Source organism: Acanthopagrus latus, chromosome 23, assembly GCF_904848185.1.
Source record: "Acanthopagrus latus isolate v.2019 chromosome 23, fAcaLat1.1, whole genome shotgun sequence".
NCBI lineage: Eukaryota > Metazoa > Chordata > Actinopteri > Spariformes > Sparidae > Acanthopagrus > Acanthopagrus latus.
The window spans coordinates 15,261,650-15,279,854 of record NC_051061.1 but is presented as its reverse complement, the minus strand read 5'-3'; the positions used below and the strand labels follow the sequence as shown (position 1 = coordinate 15,279,854).

The window sequence follows — 18,205 nt, the reverse complement described above, 5'->3', positions numbered from 1 at the left end:
TCGAGTGGAGTGAGTAAAGCTTGTTTTGAACGGGGTATGACAAAAACAACAAATACGGTTCGTCGGAGCCCGGCTAAATTCTGACACATGCAAAATCTTGTTTTGGGCGACAATACAGGCTGCCTATACCGTCCAAATCAAACACGATTAATTAGAAGCTAGCCAGTCGCCAGGATAAAATGTTGGTATTGGATGTTTTCTGCAAACTGCTAATCAGTAAATCTGTGAGTTCCATACGTCTCGGATGTGTCTTATCACGTCCAGATTAGATGTACATGAACTGACTCTTATGTCCAGAGGAGGAGGAGGAGGAGGAGGAGGAGGAGAGGATGATGGTGGCGAGACAGCTAGACGAGACCACTATCAAGAAGAACAAATGTTGAATTACCATATGGAAAAGGAGGACTTTTCAAGACGGTGTTTCAGCATTTGTGGGTATGAAACCACTGGATGTTTATAACAAGACTTCAAGAAATGTACCTGCTGAGTTTGTGGTGACAGAGTTTTAAAGTTTCTGCACCTGAACCTGACCGTTCCATGAGCACAGTGTTGTCAGAGCATACAAATTTAAATTGAACATGAAGTTGCAACAAAAAAGATTCAGATTTTTGTTTGGTAATTTCCTGTTTTATTTTGTAAATAACATCCTCATGTGTCATGTTTTACTTTCCACGTCCTGTTTACGCACCCTTTTCCCTGCTCATGAGTAAATCATTCCTGAGTATTTAAGTGTTTTCTCCTCTCCGCATCTCCAGTGTTCCCGTGTCTGCCGCCCTGTCCTCATGTGTCCTTGTTGTCCTCAGTATTATATTTCTCTTTTGGATTTCCCCTTGGATTTTCTTTTGCCTGCCTTTTGTTGCTTGCATTTTTGATTTTGAAAATCGACAGACTCTTCACGGAGCAACATTTCAATGTTCTCCGTGGTTTTGCAGAAATGTGCTTTGTCGCCATTTATTCTGCCGACCGGGCTTGTGGAGCAGCGTCATTGTTTACTGTGGCTCAGTTTTATCATGACAATATTAGAATGCCGTGTTATTTCTGCAGAAAATTATTTCAAATTGACAACTGTAAGCAGCCCGTGACAAAAATTAGATTCTTCGGTTAAGTGTGACGTTTTGCCTGATGTAAGGCATAAAATTGGAACACAGATCGTTGAACATCAACATCAGTCAGAACTTTTGTAAATCAGAAAATAAATCTGATTATTTGGTATTTGGTATTTGAAAACATTTGTTTTAATTCTGTTGATATCGAGCTAGTAGCGGCAGCTTGAATTTTACTTGAGGGTGATTCAGGACAACCTGTGTACAAGTAAACATAAAAAGTGCTTTTCTACTCTTCCCACGCGCACCTTTTTTAGACTTGGATAACAGTAAAATATACACCTGAAGTGCTCATCAACGCCACCAAACACACCTGTCTCATAGAGGTGGAAGCGACATCAAGTCTCCTGAGGGGATGAGAGTCACATTGTGTAACCACATGGTGTGATGCTTGATGCTCTGCGAGCCTCAGCTATTTGTCATCGTCATCATTCAGTCCCCCTCCGGACGTCTCGATTCTCTTCGACCTCAGCTGGAGAGCCGAGAAACCCTCTGAGCCACAGTCGCAGCGCCACGGAAACATGTACAATCTGACTGCAGGTCTCTCAGAAGTTTGGTGAAACGAGGGCGATGTCTTTATTGTGATTTCAGGGTTTTTCTTTTTTTTGTTTTTTTTTTTTCTGCAGAAAAACTGAGTGTTCCCTCAGGAACACATGGAGGGACTAGACAAAAGCAGCCGCTTGAAAAAGTAGGTGTGCAGTAGGTGGTCAACACAGCATGTGTTGAGGACGGAGGCCATGTTTAACTACAGCAGCTGTGGCTGTTCAAGGAAAAATAAATGTGGACTTCATGAATGGTCCAGTTGGAATGTGATGCAAAAGTTGTTAGCTTTGGGTCCGAACACAGCTTCAAGAAGCACTTTCAGTAAAGACTAAGTCAGCTACTACTTACCATCAGGAGAAGTGAGGCAACGTGACTACTTAAAGGACAAGTTCACCCAAAGATGAAAATTCATCCCTATCTGCTCACCCGCATGGCGATGGAAATGTGGGTGAAGTTTGATAGTTCCACAGAAAAAAACTGCGTTCAAGCGTTAAACAAATGAAGAGGACAAGGAGTTGTTTTAAAAGGTAAAAGAACAGACTAAACAAGGCTCCAAATAGCTCCTCTAATGTAATCCAGGTGTTTGGAAGACTCAAAATCCCAAATTGTTTAATAAAAACTGTATTTTATTCCTTTTTAAACCTGAAATCTTGACTGTGCCTGAGAAGCTAAAAGCTTAAAGCGCCCAGCCTGTCTGAGGTCGACCGCGCGTCGCGGGAGTCTTTTCAAATCTACTAGGGATCTTGGATGCTTTAATTACACCAGATGAGCTGTATGGAGCGATTTTATGTGCGTCTATTTCAGTCGTTTAGGAGAACGCTGCTATGCTGTGACGCACCAGAAACTTTTATAAAACTTTGCCCGACTTTCCATTGGTACAGGGGTGAGAAGATAGTGTCAGAATTTTTCATTTTCTTACAAACCTTTCCTTTAAAGTGTCAAAATCAAGTAACTAGTTAGTGTTTTTTTTTTGTTGTTGTTGTTTTTTTACACAATTCTACATCTTGATGCCACTCATCTCGCTAAGCTATGTAAGTGTTGAATTTGATGTCAGGGGGGAAATACAACACTCACCTAATAATCACTCATACCACAACACAGCAAAAGCCTTCAACTTTTGCCAAAGTACTTTACGTCTCTTTTAAAGTACTGTGACTGCTAGCTTTGACTAGCCGTCGTCCGCTCGACTCCCCTTGCTCGGGATGAATCAGCGACAAAAGGTACTGATGTCTGCAAACAGCAACGTGAACGGTATTTTTTAAAAAAATTTTATGGACACAAGCACTCGTCCGCGCACACACACAGACACGCAACTGTAGCCGCATGGGAGCCGTGTCTGTGGTGAAGAGCTTACCCTTTGGTTTGGCCCCTGGAATTGTAAAAAAAAGCAGGATGGGCAGCAATGAGCACACTCAGAGTAAAGCATGGGATTAATATAGAAGCAGTAGACCCAATTACATCTATTAAAACCTCTCATACTCCCTCACAGAAAAGGACACAGAGTAGACCAATGTGATATAAGCACCAGAGTTAGACTGATAATGTGAAAATAAAAGGACCATTGCCAACACAGAGGGACAGTATTGCAAACACTGACTACTTCTTTGGAAAATCTTTGTATGAAATGTAAGTTTTTGCTGAATTTCACCCCAAAATATTAATATTTCAGCTGAACAGCAATTAAAGGTGACCTACAAAAGCACACGTATCAGTCAAACTCTAATGCATATGACGGCACATTAATATGTACAGCGTGACAGCAACGATACATGACAGTAAACGAAACATTAAAAAAAAAAAAAAAAAATCTCACTCGCCACGTATCCATTAAAAATGACTGAGCAGACAACGGGGAGCAGCGTGCCGCTGTGTGGCATAAAAAGCATCGAAATAAACAGATGACAGACACAAACACAAGGAGGGAACAGAGCTGTCAAGCCTCTCAACGCTCAAATGACAGCGTTCGCCAAACCGGGCAGAAAAAAAAGAAAGGAAAAAAAACCCTCTCCCTCCTGAAAGAAGGATTCCTCCAAAGACAGTGACTCATATACCTTTGACAAAAACCTCCGTGAAGCTCTTCTCCTCCCCAACCACGCACTCGTAGGCTGCGTCATCAGACAGGTTGCACTTGTTGATAGTGAGTGTCCGCTTGTTGCCCACGCTCTCAAACACATACCTGTGGACGCACAAGGGATGATGGAGGAAGATTATACGAGGACATACGAGGAGAGAGGGACAGAGACAGAGAGAGAGAGAGAGAATAATGAATAAATGCATTCAGCAGATCCAGCCACAATCAGATGCAGAGGGGCCTGAAGACAACAGAGTGACTCACAGTTACAGACCGAGACAAAGAATCTGCATTTCATTGTACAGACCTTCAGAGCTGTGCACACACACACACACACACACACACACACACACACACACACACACACACACACTGATATTTGGGTCGCTGGTGGTGAAAATCAAAAGAACTACAGTAATGCCACAGTGTCATCACACACGGTGGAAGGTACTAATGGGGAATATTCCCATGGTTACAGGCTACAAGTGTTCACATAAGCTCAAGGTGGCGCCTTAACATTAATAAGTCCAATTTGCATATTGAAAGAATCGTTACTGCAGGACCAAGCGACAGTTGTTTGCGTGGGAGCACAACACAGAGTTCACCATCGAAATAGTTTCAAAGTGGAAGTTCCTGTAAGTGAATGTTCTTAAAGGAACAGATCACCCCAAAAAAAAGACCTGCTGCCTGCTGATTATTCCAAGTCGACAGCTACAACAATCTGATATGCAGTGTGTAAATAAATCAACATTTTCTAACCTTTAACAAAAAGGTTACTGTCATCCGCTGTGTGCATGATGGCAAATTCGGCATGTCATGTACCAAAATGTTCTGATTTTCACACCTGAATTCATCCACATAAAAGTGATAGTAAATCCCAGGATCTACAGTTTCATTTGAAACTAGAATAACTCAGTGGGAAAACACCAGAGCTCAACTGGGAACATAAAGATCTTTGCCTCTCAAATAAATTATATATATATCGTCCTGTATTAAAGAAGTTTGTGTTTATTTCTGGCTTTTTATATTAGTTACGGTACAACAGCAGTTTAAATAGAAGAGGATGGATTGCCTCTTCCATCCTCTCAGGACTTGAGCGTCTTAATCCCAACAGCTCTAACTGTGTAACTTAAAGATTTGATTCGGTGGATGTTAATGGTCCCAGTGCACTGCCTGAATCAACCCTCTGTGAGGTCAGGAAAAAAAAAAAGGATCCCCTCTCCCATAGTTGCTGTCTTAATCAAAACAGGAAGAGGACTGCCGTACTTGGAATGAACAGCATGAAACTACTCAAAATGGCAGATGGTGGAGCCATTGAAAAAAAAAAAAAAAAAAAACACTCGCAACAGCTGTAGCCTCTTCAATAAAACACCAAAAGAAGCCTTTGAAGGAGGGGGGGGCAAAGCGGAGAGCGACTCAGACATCGGAGAGAGCTCAGCAGGCAAGAGAGGCTCAAAACTAACATTTATCTACTCTTAGTCATGTGGCGAAGTCAGAGTTTGGGCGTCGAGATCGTCGAATTAACTCTATACAGAGCTTTGTTCTTAGTCATCTCAGTGGGCTTTCAGCCAATGTTCAGTGTCACAGTGTCAGATTAATGACTTTGCTGAACAGTTATCTAAGCTGTATGATCGGGTAAAGCCACACGTTGCTTTGGACAGTCGCTGGGTGCAATTACTCTGCGACAAGTTAGTGATGTTGTTTATTTCATGGTCCCTAGATGTAAAGTCAACGCATTTCCTCCACAAGACTTTATCCTTCTTTGAAAAACACATGAATTCATATTGTTTTACATGATGATTTCACAATGAAATAAATAAAATGTGCAATAGGAAAAAGAAGTCACGGACCCGCAGGTGATTATCAGCCATCTCTGCTGTTCAAGGGAGTGTTTTAGTGTCTTTTCCCTCGGTTGTTTTAAGTTTGGTCACATTTTGGTTTTACTCTTGTCTGCATCAGGCCTCCTGTTTTAGTTTAGGTCTCGACGCTTTCAACAAACTCATTTTCAGGAGGAAAAACAAAAGGCTTTGAGAAACCGTTCAGCTACCCAGCACCAAATGGCGCACATGAGCGTGAACATAATGGAGCATTGTAGCGTAGCAGCTATGAGTCTGGTATTTCTTTCGGGAGTTGGTGGAAACAAAATTAGATCGGAAAGGAAGAGTAGATAGATGTTAGACTTCAGACAGCAATTAACAAGACTCCTAATAACTGCTAACGTTGCTTAGTGTTGTCTGAGTGTATAAAGTCGTTTAAAACTTGCCTTCAAGTGGCCAAAATGTTGGTATATTAATTCAGCTTTAAATTGATATTAAGGCTCACAGAGAGGCAGTTCTGCGAGCATATTTATTCTGAGTGGAGGAGCTGTGGAGGTTGCAATCTGCCTCATGCATCTCAGTTCCAACCAAGTCTCTGTGTGCTCCGGATGCAGCAGCTAACTCAGTGGCGGTAAGTGTAAAAAATACATCAATACACCTGCAAAAGCCACATTTCCACCAGCGCATTTCATCAGGAGAAGGTTGATGGAAGTGGCATCATTTAAAAGAATTTTTAAAAAATAAATAAATAAATAACGTCCTCAATACAGCAAAAAAAAAAAAGTTTGAAGCAGTATTTTTCCTTTCGCGAAAACCAGTTAAGGCACTTAAGGCACTTAGTGGGAGATGGAAACAGTCTTTTTCTGAGAACGTTTAGCTCTTTTAACATTTAATCAGTGATCAGCTATGTCGGCTCTAAGAGAAGAGGAGGAAAAGGCTGTGTGCTGTTCGTGTCTTCTTGGATATTCCCACGAGATTCCCTTTCCTAGATTCATTTCCATATTCCCTCGTAGACGGAGGGGAAACTGCCTTTGTGCTCCTTTTCTTCTTTTTCTTCTTCTTCTTGTAAGGCTTACTGGCGATCGGCAGATAACTAGTTCTGCTGGTTTGCTCATTCATCACAGACCAGTTGATTTTAAACACTCCTAATATGTACTTTATGTTTCTGCTTAAAAAGTTTCCTTCAAATGAGCCCTCGCAATTAGAACACATGTAATGCAAATTTGGAAACCTACTGTACAAATTACAGTATAGCTGACGAAAACACTCTCTGCGGGGCTTAATGGAGCGGCAAGGGCCTTGAGGTCAAAGTCATCTGATATTACAGTTTAATCATTAGCTTCATTAAATTACCAACAATTATCAGATTGCACGCACTCTCCCACAGCATCGTCGTTCAGCACGACGCCGCACTCACACAGACACATATGCTGCTGCCGCTCACTTGGCCGACGGTTTGATTTCCTGTCCGTTTTTGAGCCACTTGACTTGAGCGTCGGGGTCGGCCACTTCCACCGTGAGCTGGATCCTCTTCCCCTTGTCCACCGAGTAAGCTGAGTCCATTTTCCTGAGGAAGGCTGACAAGAAAGCATCCTGTTAGTAACCGCTGCTTTAATAGCCAAATAGTCCGCAAGTGTCAACCAGCGGCGAGCATACGCCAACACACATTCCACCTGTTGTCCCAGCAATATAATTTCTCCCCCAAGGCCTTTAATGCTGCCTGGTATTTACAGCCTGCTGCATTACAGAGCTCTCTTGTTTCCTGCCTGCCACCTCGCTCCCAGTGCTCAGTCTACTCATGCCTCCCCTCCTGCCCCATCCCCTTCCGCTCCTCACCGTCACTCTTCTTGGGCTCCACCTTCTTCATCTTCTTCAGCCTCTTCAGCATGCCCCTCAGGTCGGTGATGCCGTACTCGAAGGCGATCTTCTCGTAGTCGCACGGCCTGGCCTCCTTCAAGATCTCCCACACGTCCACCTCCTCTTTGACCTCCTGTTGTTTCTTCTCCCTGAGGATGCGGGAGCGCGAACGAGTGAACGAGTGGCTCGAGAGAGGGCGAGTAATTCGAGAGGAGCACATTGAGGTAATGATGATGAGGATGATGATGAAGATGATGTTACCGTTTCTTGAGCAGGGCGCTGAAATCTAGATCGCCGGCGTCCTCACCTGCATCTCCACTGGAATTAAAAGCAAAGAGATTTGAGTTATTATAGATGTGTGCTGGTGACTTTCACTTTCACCAAAGTAATATCTGAACAGGATATCTTTATTTTAACTCAAGTATGACTTTTGGGTGCTTTTTACGACACTGCACAGACCCTATAAATACACACGCGTATTATAAATCCAACAAAAAACAGTATAAGGGGAAAGACAACATCACACATCAGAGTTCTAATAAAATCAAGAGCCTGCAGATAAAGCTTACCCTTTTTTCATCCTGTGTAGATGTATAGATGCAAAAATAGGATGAGTGAGAGCACAGAGCAGAGCGTTTGATGAGGACTACAAGCTACAACCGTTACGCCCTAAATTCAGGCGACAGACAAGAAATCACAACAGTCAAGCACATGAAAGCGACACACATGTGTAAAGGCATGACGGCACACAAACGGTGGAAGCAAGCACAAGACGTTTGAGGATGTTCTCAGCCACTGAAGGTGGTGTTATATGGAAGTCTGAGTCTTCGCACGCATGAGTCAACAAAAAAAGAAAAGGCAGTTTCATGCAGAATAATATGAATAATACAGGGGGGGAAACTGCGGCTGTGTTTCACCACATCAACCCTTTATTACCCCTCATGTGCACATTTGCAAGTGATGAGAGGAATTCACGGGGTCTTGAGTCATCAGTCAGCCTCTTGCGCTCAATAAGGTGTGTGTGTGTGTGTGTGTGTGAGAGGCACATGCCATTACATTTCTACAGGCTTGAGTGTTTGTTGTTTTCCACTGTGAAGAGTTTTGGCAGCTCCTTTACAGCGTGAAGTGTGTTTTGCCGCCGTGGTCGAGGCTCATTGAACCCCTCAGCGACCAAGATAAATGCCAATAAATTCAAAGCCATCGTGAGTGATCATGTTCGCCCTATGGATGAACGGTTCATCCAAGGATAACATCCATCCATGTTGTCCTTGCCATCCTGATGGGAGTAAATTCTCCCCGGGTGAAGATGCCCTCATTCGCAGGGGCACACGAGCTCACCAGATGCTTGGGTGAGCATGAAAACGATGTTAGGCGTGCGGCGCGGCCGTGACAATTGCTAGATTTCAGCCGACTTGAGAACTTCTTAGAGATTCTTGTCTCGAACGCCAAGCGTAGGATGGAGGGCATAGCAGGACGCCGTTACAATAGGTTTGTTTGGATTGGATGGATGCATTTTATTTTATTTTATTTTTTCTGCATAAACAGTTCGGTGATGCAAAAAAATGCAATGCTGTGGTGGTGGTGGTGTAGTAAATTGGACTGGAAATTCACATGAAATATGGAGGTCAGGGGATTACTATAATGAGCTGTCTTTCGTGGTGTGAGCATGTGCATTGACAGCCAAATACAAAATGCTCATTTCTCACAAAAGCGCGTTATTAGAGACATTTCATGGGATGCGTTAAGGTACAACTGCTCGCCATGAAACGAAAAACTCCAAAGCAAACCCTGTTTTTTTTTTTTTTTTTACGGATGCTGATGTGGGGTAATAAACAAACACAAAATGATTCATGTGGACACTCTCACTCATTGTGCCGTCATCTGAGACTAAAATGCCTCTGCTGCTAGTCTCAGACCAACTTTAGCCACTAGACTAGAAAGAGGCCAGTCCAACAGCACAGCAAAAAGTTGGATGTGGTGCGATTTTTTTCATAATGCACCGTCACTGCAGAAGGCCCTGTGCTGGTGGGATGTCGGATGTTGTACTGTGCTGTTTATCTTGCAACCCAAAGTAAAATATCTGTCACTGTGATCACTTTCCAAAAGTGACTGCAGCTGAGGCTCACACCAAAGTGCGTAATATACCCCTCGACTTCTAGAGGTGAGCGTCTCAGGGTGACGTTTTGGTTTGCCAAAAAGTACTCATGCATGAAGGTGAAGTACCGACAGGGGCGATAATGATGGGAACGACGGACGAACACAGCTGAAAGAGCCAAAAAGTCTTCATTAAGAAGAGGCTGGGGACGGTTGAGCAGCTTAATCATTGGACTCTCATCCAGGCGACAAGGGTCGGAGTCCTGTGTGAGGCAAACCACCAGTGGTAACTATGTGTGACCGGAGCCTCACAGCTCATTTTTTTGCTGTCTTTACTCTCTAAAATAGATACGTCCATTTCCAACTTTATAACGCAACTGCCCACACACTTCCACGTGTCCTTCAAGTTGGCAGGCAATACATCCACCAGAGGGCAGCAGGTCAAATCATTCTTGCGCGGACTTGGACTTTCCAATCTCCTCCCAAATGTTCTGCGGTAACATCGTACAGGAGTTTAAAGAATACGTACAGAGGGTTCCGCATGAATATCTAACCCTGAGCATTAATTTGCCTAAATACAGTTTGGCATGATGCCAGGTTGGTCTCTCGGTGTTATAAACTGTTGTGCAATGTTCTGGTGGTTTCTGACAAGCTTTTAAACCCTTAGAAACTGCACATCCCGAAACACATTTCTTGGAGGGTGTTTCATGTCTCACCCATCTCCTGGCTGTGTTTACATAGCTACACACCAACTACTGAGATGCAAGATGACGCTTTCTATCCTAAGCACCCCAAAAACTGTTCAGCTGTTCACACGCACACCCACGCACCGACGAAATGATGGCTTTCGATAATTCAAGGGGTTCTATTTCTTGCCCGAGACCAAAGGCCTGCTGCCATGCTTCACCCTGCTGAACTACTTTGACCTCCATACTTGCGGTTGATATATAAAACAATATCCGTCCCTCTTGTGTTGCAGAAACGACTCGAGCCAACCCAGAGCTGGCTGCTACAAAAGTCAACAAGCAGCCCACGACATGATTGCCCACGAACACTTGCTGCTCTCTTTATTTTGGCATTCATCTGTGTGTAGCATTGTCATGCCATGGCACACAGTATAAATACTGAGTGTTTGCCGACATGCTTGTATACGTTGCCCTGTCAAGAATGAGCTGCTGCGAAATATAGGCGATGGCAAGGAATGTTTTCCAAGCGCGAGACAGAGGGTGAGAAACACTTACAGACTGCAGTTCAATCGTACAGTATTTATTCCACCTCATACTTTTTTTTTGTTGTTTCCCTTTGAAGCCGGCCAACCAATCAGCAAAGTGACAACATGAGGAGGAAATAATAGCCGGATACGCCTGCGGGCATATGATGGAGAGCTCGGGCTATTTCATGAAAACATGCATTAAAGTCTGGAATAAAAGAAACTTTCAGGGAAATAATAATTAAACACGGATGGAGGCAGACCACATGCATTTGGCGGTGCTGGTGTAATGCATGTTGAGTGAAACACACACATCTGAGTATCCCATAGGACACAGGATTCCTCCATACTTACCTTGTGAAAGGTTGAGCTGCATGACCTCCGCATAACAAGGTGTTAACACGCTCATCCTGTATCTCTCCAGCAACATATTTGAGTTTTCACCAACTTTTCACTTTTCATTTATCACGCCGACCTCTCTCCCTCTCCCTCACCCTCTCTCTCTCTCTCTCTCCCCCTCATATCAGCATTCTGCAAATAAGCACACTGACATCCTGTCTGAACCACAATATGATGCTGTCTGCTGTACTTTCTCATCTCACCTGCGCCTCTCTGCTCGCGCTCTAATGAGGGAAGGGGAAATTATATTTTTAAACACAGATTACAAATACGGAGGCTCGACGTGTCAGCGCGAATGTGTTTCAGCTGATTTAAGATCACGCGGCGCACATGCAAGCGGAGAACGGCTGACATTCAAATAGAAAATTTAAAAAAACACATTTTAAAAACTCATTAAAAAGCAACAAAGTGACGGGAAACATACACAGATACACTTCATACAAGCAGAAGCAGAGACAGAAATAGAAAGTGAGGGAAAGAGATGCATGTTAAAAAAAAAAAGTTTTAAAAAGTCCCTTTAGAGACTGCCACCGAGACATGTGACGAAATACATGAGATATACGAAACCATGAGGGACTCCAGGGGAAGGAAAACACCAAGGCGGCAGGCGCATTGAGACATGACAGAGAGAGAAAAAAAAATGGCAGACAGACTGACTCGCACAAAGTCGGCTACAACTGAGGGAGAGACAGACACACAGGCAGAGACACTGGTTGAGACTGACAGATGCCCAGAGGCAGCGATCTACAGAGGAGCATATGGGAGACAGTGTGATGGCTGACACGTTGAGAAGACCCTCTCCGACACTGACACTCACGATCGCTTAAACGCCTCCAAGATGTTGTCCTGCTGCTCCTCTTGTACAGCTGAAACCAGACAGAAGGGGAAGGACTGGTGAGAGCTCGGCTAGGTTAATTTATTACACAGCGGGCTTGGGCCGCAGAGGAATAATGGACTGATGACCTCACTAGGCCGCTAAATGATAGGACCTAATGTGTATCGCACTCACTGAGTTATTGGCTGACAAAGCCAGTTACATAGAAATGGTGGACACGCTGAATGGAAGATGACAATAATGTGATTGTCTGTCTCCAGACCTACCCTGCACGCTGACTTCGAATGTGCAGCTGTCGCACTTGTCTTTGGAGGTGACCTCGCAGCGGTAGCCACCTGCGTCTCCATCCACCACTTTGATGATGCTCATCTCGTAAGTGTAGATCTGACAGAGAGAGAGAGAACGAGAGAGAGGAGGGATAGATGATGAGCTAGGGACACACACAATTAGATGCACACCCGTGCACGTACGGGCACAGATATGCTGTATGCGCTCACAGACGCACGCCGTCGGGCCGTTATTGGCTTTTAGGGGACTGTCGCAGTTTGTTTGATCACACACACAATAGATCACTTGATCTTTCAAAATGTGCATTTCTTTGCAGTTCAGTGTGATTTTAACTACACAAACCTGCACTCACACACGCAAACACAAAGTCACATGGCTGAGAGGAGAATGTGTTTTTTTGTTGAGTTCAAATAGTCAATACTGAAGCTGAAGCCGTTGTGAGATGGTAAAGGAAACAACTGATTACACCTCATCAAGAGTCAGCTGCTTAGCTAACATGCTAGCCGCTCAATAAAGACGGACCAATACACGGTGTTAGCATCAGTATGCTGTACTAACAATGTTTAGCAGGTAATATTTATCAGCTTCACCAACTTAGTTTAGTGTGTTAGCATGCTAACATTTGATACTTAGCTGTGAGCATAAAATACTGCTTAGGCTAATGAGAATGTTATTAGTTTTGCAGGTATTTGACAAATGAACCGTTTAAACTCATGACTGCACATGGCTATATGATTATTCAGGATTATTACAATAACCAACTGAAGTGAGTTCAGTGTCACTAACATTTGACAGCAATCCATCCAATAGATATTTTGCCTTGACCAAACTGGTGATACGAGCAGCCCGACCAGCGTTACCATCCATGAAGGTGCGCTGTACGCTGTGAACACATACATCATGCACACATGCACCTTGGTGTTTCTGTCGTAGGACTCTTTGAACTGCAGGTGCTTCCCAGCTTTGCTGCCCAGGTCCAGCCACTTCCCCTTCAGCCATTTCATGGCCGGCTTCCTCAGCAGGTTAGAAGAGTCAACTTTAGCCACGAACGTGATGTCCTTGCCTGCAACGAACAAGAGTGAGACGCGGTAATTAAAGAAAATATATTAACTGTCTATATTCCAACAGGAATTTGGCATTAAGTGGACCATTCCCGTCATTTTAGGTATAATTCAGGATTTTTATGGCTGATCATTACTCCAGACCTTTTGTTGCTGTGACACTCTCCGGCTTCAACACGAACAGGCCGGTCAGCTCAGACATCTGAGGATCCTCCCCTGGTACATGTTCTGGGACGGTGGTTGAATAGATTAATCACAGAGGACAAATTAAAGCTGGGAATCATGATCCGGGCACAACTCAGATAAAAAACAGAACAGATTGAGGACGACAACAGGGGACAAGTCGACCAAGCAAACCACCAAATCAGCAGTCATGATGCCTTTTTTTTTTTTTTTGTTGATCATTTGGAAAGCTTCCTAAGTATAATTTGATAAGAAGTCTCAAACCACTAATTCCCACCCTCTGAGCTCAGGGATCTATTCCTTTTGTGCGGTTACTTAACGCTAAAACTCAGCAACAGCTTTTCTGTGAGGCAAAAGCGTTCACCGAGTTTGTGTAATGCCTCCGTTGTTACACTGCATAAACCATTTGGGACCCTCTGATAAATGACAGGCGACCGAGGAGCCCCCTGAAACAGGCTGGCCCCAGGGAATAAAGGAACTTCTCAGATCACCTCTGTAGACATCACATTAGGCCTGACTCCCTGCAATCATCTGCCACCCTGACAGAACACAAGCCGAAGCTGCACCCTCTTATCTCTGCGATAAAAAACGAGCCGCTCTTTTATCCGTTCGCTTGTTTCTTTTGCGGGTAAATTGATGTAACCTCTGTAAGGTGTTTGCTTGTCAGTTGATATGCTTCACAGAGACAGTAACGTATTCATTTCTCTTACCATCAGGAGGCAACTCTGCGTCGGAGGTGGGGAAAAAGAAAAAAAAAAACAGAAAGAGAGAGCGGGGGAACACGTCAGTCCGGACAGTATCTGTGCTGTGCTGTTAAACACAAGCGTTAATTGACCCAGTGATAATCTTGACTTCAGGTGAGGAACACTCACACGTTAAATCAGCGTGCTCTCACACTCCAAAAGACAAATTGGTCTTTCTCAGACTCAAATTGACAAACCCATTTTTTTTTTTTTATTATCTTCCATGAGGAAACACAACCGTTAATGAATTATGTCTCCAAATCACATCATTTATCATTTAATGTATAACGATGTTGCTGAAGTTAGAAGGCTAGTTAACCAAACCTGTTTCTCCTTTTTTTCTCTCACATCCTGAGTCAGACACACTCTAAGTGTTGAAGAAAAAAAAAGGGGGGGGGGGTTTATGGACAATCAGCAGGTAGAGATAAAGGCACATCGGACCACCAATCAAGTAGAGTGAGTAGGGCCCTGGGTGGACATCCATTGGACGAGAGCAGTTGCTGAGAGAATGGATCCAGGGTCACGTGTCAAATAAGGTCATGCGCCTCCATAAATTCAGAGAGCCACGCCGTCGGCGCCTCTTCCTCTCTCTCTCTCTCTCTCTGCTTTTATGGGCTCGGTTAATTTGATCTTTTAATCAAAAGTGCCCCTGAGGACAGATCCAAGTTCAGATGTTCAGGATGATTTAAAAGGTTTCAGTTAGAATGCTAAGTGGGTAAAGCTGATCCCGGAATAGCACCCAGGGGACACTTTTGAATGTTTACACTGTTAACATTGGACACTCGCTGTGTTTGGAATGAGGGTTGTTCAGTCATATTAACTCCAGACACTGTCCTTGGCTCTGGGAATGGAAGTTTGGGATGTACAACAGCCTGCAGGGACTGATTGACTGACACTTCCTATTCATATTTTGGATAATGAAGACATTTATTGTACAGGCCCAGTATTTACTCATGGTTTTCTAATAATTTCCAGAAACTTTCCTGAAAAGAACCATGTAATCTTGTTGCTTGGCATCGCCAGATTAATTAGCAAATGTGTCGCAACTCTTTTTTTTTTTTTTTTTTTCAAGGGGCATTATTAGAGGATGTCAATGTCATCTTGGAGAAAACACTGTCGTCTCGAGCTACCAACCAAAAGTACCAGTGTTTGACGATCTGGGGATGAGACTCAATAGTCAACTATCTTTCTTCACCAGGAAGTTACATTTTGTTGCTTTAAGCAGTGCGGACAGAAATAACTCTGGACGCAGTTGGATCAGAGCAAAGAAATGTGTGATGCAATGGTGATGCTCCTCTGCCGGCCAGCGTAGCAAACCTGGCCCATGTGAGACAACAGGATGGGACTGGCCGTACTCGAGCCAGGCTGTAGGGAAATCTATTTCAACTGGAGTGGGGCCAGATGTAGCCGGTATTCATATGCATGTCATTTAGAAACAGGTACATAATGTGAGGACTCGGTTACCTCGGGACGAAAGAACGACAGAATTTCAGCAGAAGGTCAAGAACGACATGTGTTTACGTTCAAGTGACAGACGAGTGTAGGAATACTGACTCCTGTCAACTGGGCGAAGTCAAGCTGAGATTATTAGAGACCAGAAGTCCACATCGGGTGGATCAATGTGTCCGACTTTAACACACGAAACAGCTGTTCACTTTCTGACAACGCTTGTTTGTTTTCACCCGTGTCCCTCTGTTGGTTTGTTGGCCGGAGAACACAAAAACTACTGAACGGATTTCCATGAAGCTTGGATGGAGGATGGGTCTGGGCCCAGAATAGACCCCATTAACAGGATCCAGATAAAGGACGGATCATGGAATTTTTTCTCACTTCAACTGACATTGCTTGACATGGAATAATGCATGGATCAAGACAGAAAAGAAAAAAACAGATGTATCCAGTTCAAATTTGATATTGGATTAAAGGGGACTGTTTTGTGCTCTACCGAGTGCCTCTCTTTATGCTATATTCTTCCTATTTTTTTCTAATGACATAGGTGCCTGCAGACAAATCGCACATTATTCAGCTACACCTGCTACACACAGAGTCCGAGTTAAAGCAGCTTAGCATTTAAATCGGAAATTATTTTTTCGACTAATTACCAGTTAAAACGTGGCCTGTATTTTACTTATAATTAGTGCCGAATTACATCGCTCTTTCTGGGAATCTTCCTGGAGAATTATCGGGAACAGATTAAGGATTTATGGACCTGTACAATAAAAGGTTATCAAATATTCTCTCCCAGATGGGGAATTACTACATTAAAATAGTAACAAATCTATCTATCCCATCCATAAAACATAGCACTATACATAGAGTGTATAGTACTATCATTTCGCAGTTATGACTTATTCAGTATTTCATCAATTTATCATCAGAGGACCAGCAGATAGAACACACAGTGTCTCAGATCCCTCCAGTCTTGTCTTGTACGTATGTAGAGCATACACAGAGTGAACAACTGAGTTACCGGCAGTATTATTCATTCAGCAGTAGTATATTGTAGTATATCCACATGTCACACACAGTTACGATATATGCCCAACAGATGTACAGGCAGGATATATCACTTCTCATAAAGCAGAGCTCATCCGCTCACATCGAATCACTCTCAAAACGTTCTCTCGGATGCTTTGGTGGAAGCGATCTAACAACCACACTTTTTTTAATCACCTTGAAAGCGTGTTTTTTTTTTTTTTTAAATCGCAAGACCCTGTCATCAACTTCTCTGTTCTATCTTACTTATTGCATGCGTTTCATCTGACAGTTTCATCTGATGAATCTGTTGTGACTTGAGTTGCTTTTAAGTTGTGTCTTTGTCTTCTCTTTCACTTCGTCTGTTTCTTTTTTTTTTTCTTTTTCTGTGAGACACCTTGTCACTTTTTGTTTAATCCATGAGTACAGTTATTATCATGATTGCTTTGCGCTCAATGCCCGGAAGTCTTTGAGGCCGTAGCTCCGCGACAGTGAACAGACTGGTAAAGCGGTAATGAATCCATCTGCGGAGTGAAAAAAAAAAACCTTTGATTTTAAGCGGCGATGATGGCCGTCACCAGAGCAGTCCCAGGCTTCTGGGTTCAACAGTTTCAGTCCGTCACAGTCAGTAACAGAGACCCCGCAGGCACAGACACAGAAAGCGCAAGCAGACTGGGAAATATTGTGTTTTCCTTACCATCCCTAGGCTCATTGTTCTCTGAATGAAAAGAAACAGTTGGAAATTAGTCGTGCTGACAATGACGGGTTAAATCACTTCCCACTGTGCCGCGCCGCTCTCCTTCAGACGGCAGAGAGATGTGTTTGTGTGATTGTGAATGAAATGCTGTACGTCAAAGATCGGATTAAAGACAATGCATGAGCTCATTCACCGAGACAATATCTTCAGACACGCTGGAGCTGAACACACACACACACACACACACACATATGTACACGAATGACAGAAGCAGAGCGCTTACCTACAGCAGGCGGGACATCTGTTAATGAAGAATAAGCACAGGTTACGCAGATGAACTGGGCCAAATGAGTGGTAAAGCAGAAATAATGAACTGTGAGGGTTTCACACATATGCCTGCTCTACGCGAACACACACAAGTCTGATAGAATAACGCTGCGTAAAGCCAGCCGTGGCTCTGTGAGTTAAAGTGATGACCTTTCGAGGTCAACAATGTGTTAAAGCTACAACAAGGAACTTTGATATTTCGTTGATTTTGGGGCGGTGGACTAAAGTGGCAGCGTTTCCAACATCCTAAACTCAACATACTCAAAATAAATATAAATTATTCAAAGAAAAATCTCCTCCGGCTTCTTTTTTCACTGGCTAACGTACTACTCACTGTAACACACTGGCTGGGAAAAAACTAAATAAAAGTAGTTAATCTTCTCACCGACGGTCTCGTTCGCTTATGTAGGTCATCTAGAGACATCAGTATTAAACCGAGACTCTTTCATAACCAGCTAAAAACTCCTTGTAGTAGCTTTAATTTAACAGATGAGTAACGGCA

General features: G+C 43.4%; 1 protein-coding gene across 8 annotated transcripts in view; it reads right to left on the bottom strand.

Moving 5' to 3' along the window:
- mybpc2a (myosin binding protein Ca) overlaps window positions 1-18,205 on the bottom strand; it is a 51,369-nt gene that overhangs the window by 14,977 nt on the left and 18,187 nt on the right. For 5 of the 8 annotated variants that reach the window (XM_037090139.1, XM_037090141.1, XM_037090142.1 and 2 more), the window contains 10 exons: window positions 17,660-17,677; window positions 13,423-13,506; window positions 13,132-13,280; window positions 12,196-12,313; window positions 11,912-11,960; window positions 7,961-7,972; window positions 7,653-7,709; window positions 7,371-7,540; window positions 6,979-7,111; window positions 3,698-3,822 (listed from right to left, as the gene is read on the bottom strand). In XM_037090139.1, the coding sequence (XP_036946034.1) occupies window positions 3,698-3,822; window positions 6,979-7,111; window positions 7,371-7,540; window positions 7,653-7,709; window positions 7,961-7,972; window positions 11,912-11,960; window positions 12,196-12,313; window positions 13,132-13,280; window positions 13,423-13,506; window positions 17,660-17,677 (915 nt within the window). Of the gene's footprint in view, window positions 1-3,697; window positions 3,823-6,978; window positions 7,112-7,370; window positions 7,541-7,652; window positions 7,710-7,960; window positions 7,973-11,911; window positions 11,961-12,195; window positions 12,314-13,131; window positions 13,281-13,422; window positions 13,507-14,171; window positions 14,187-17,376; window positions 17,398-17,659; window positions 17,678-18,205 lie in introns of those variants that run through there. The other 3 variants (XM_037090143.1, XM_037090146.1, XM_037090144.1) reach the window with 3 other exon arrangements.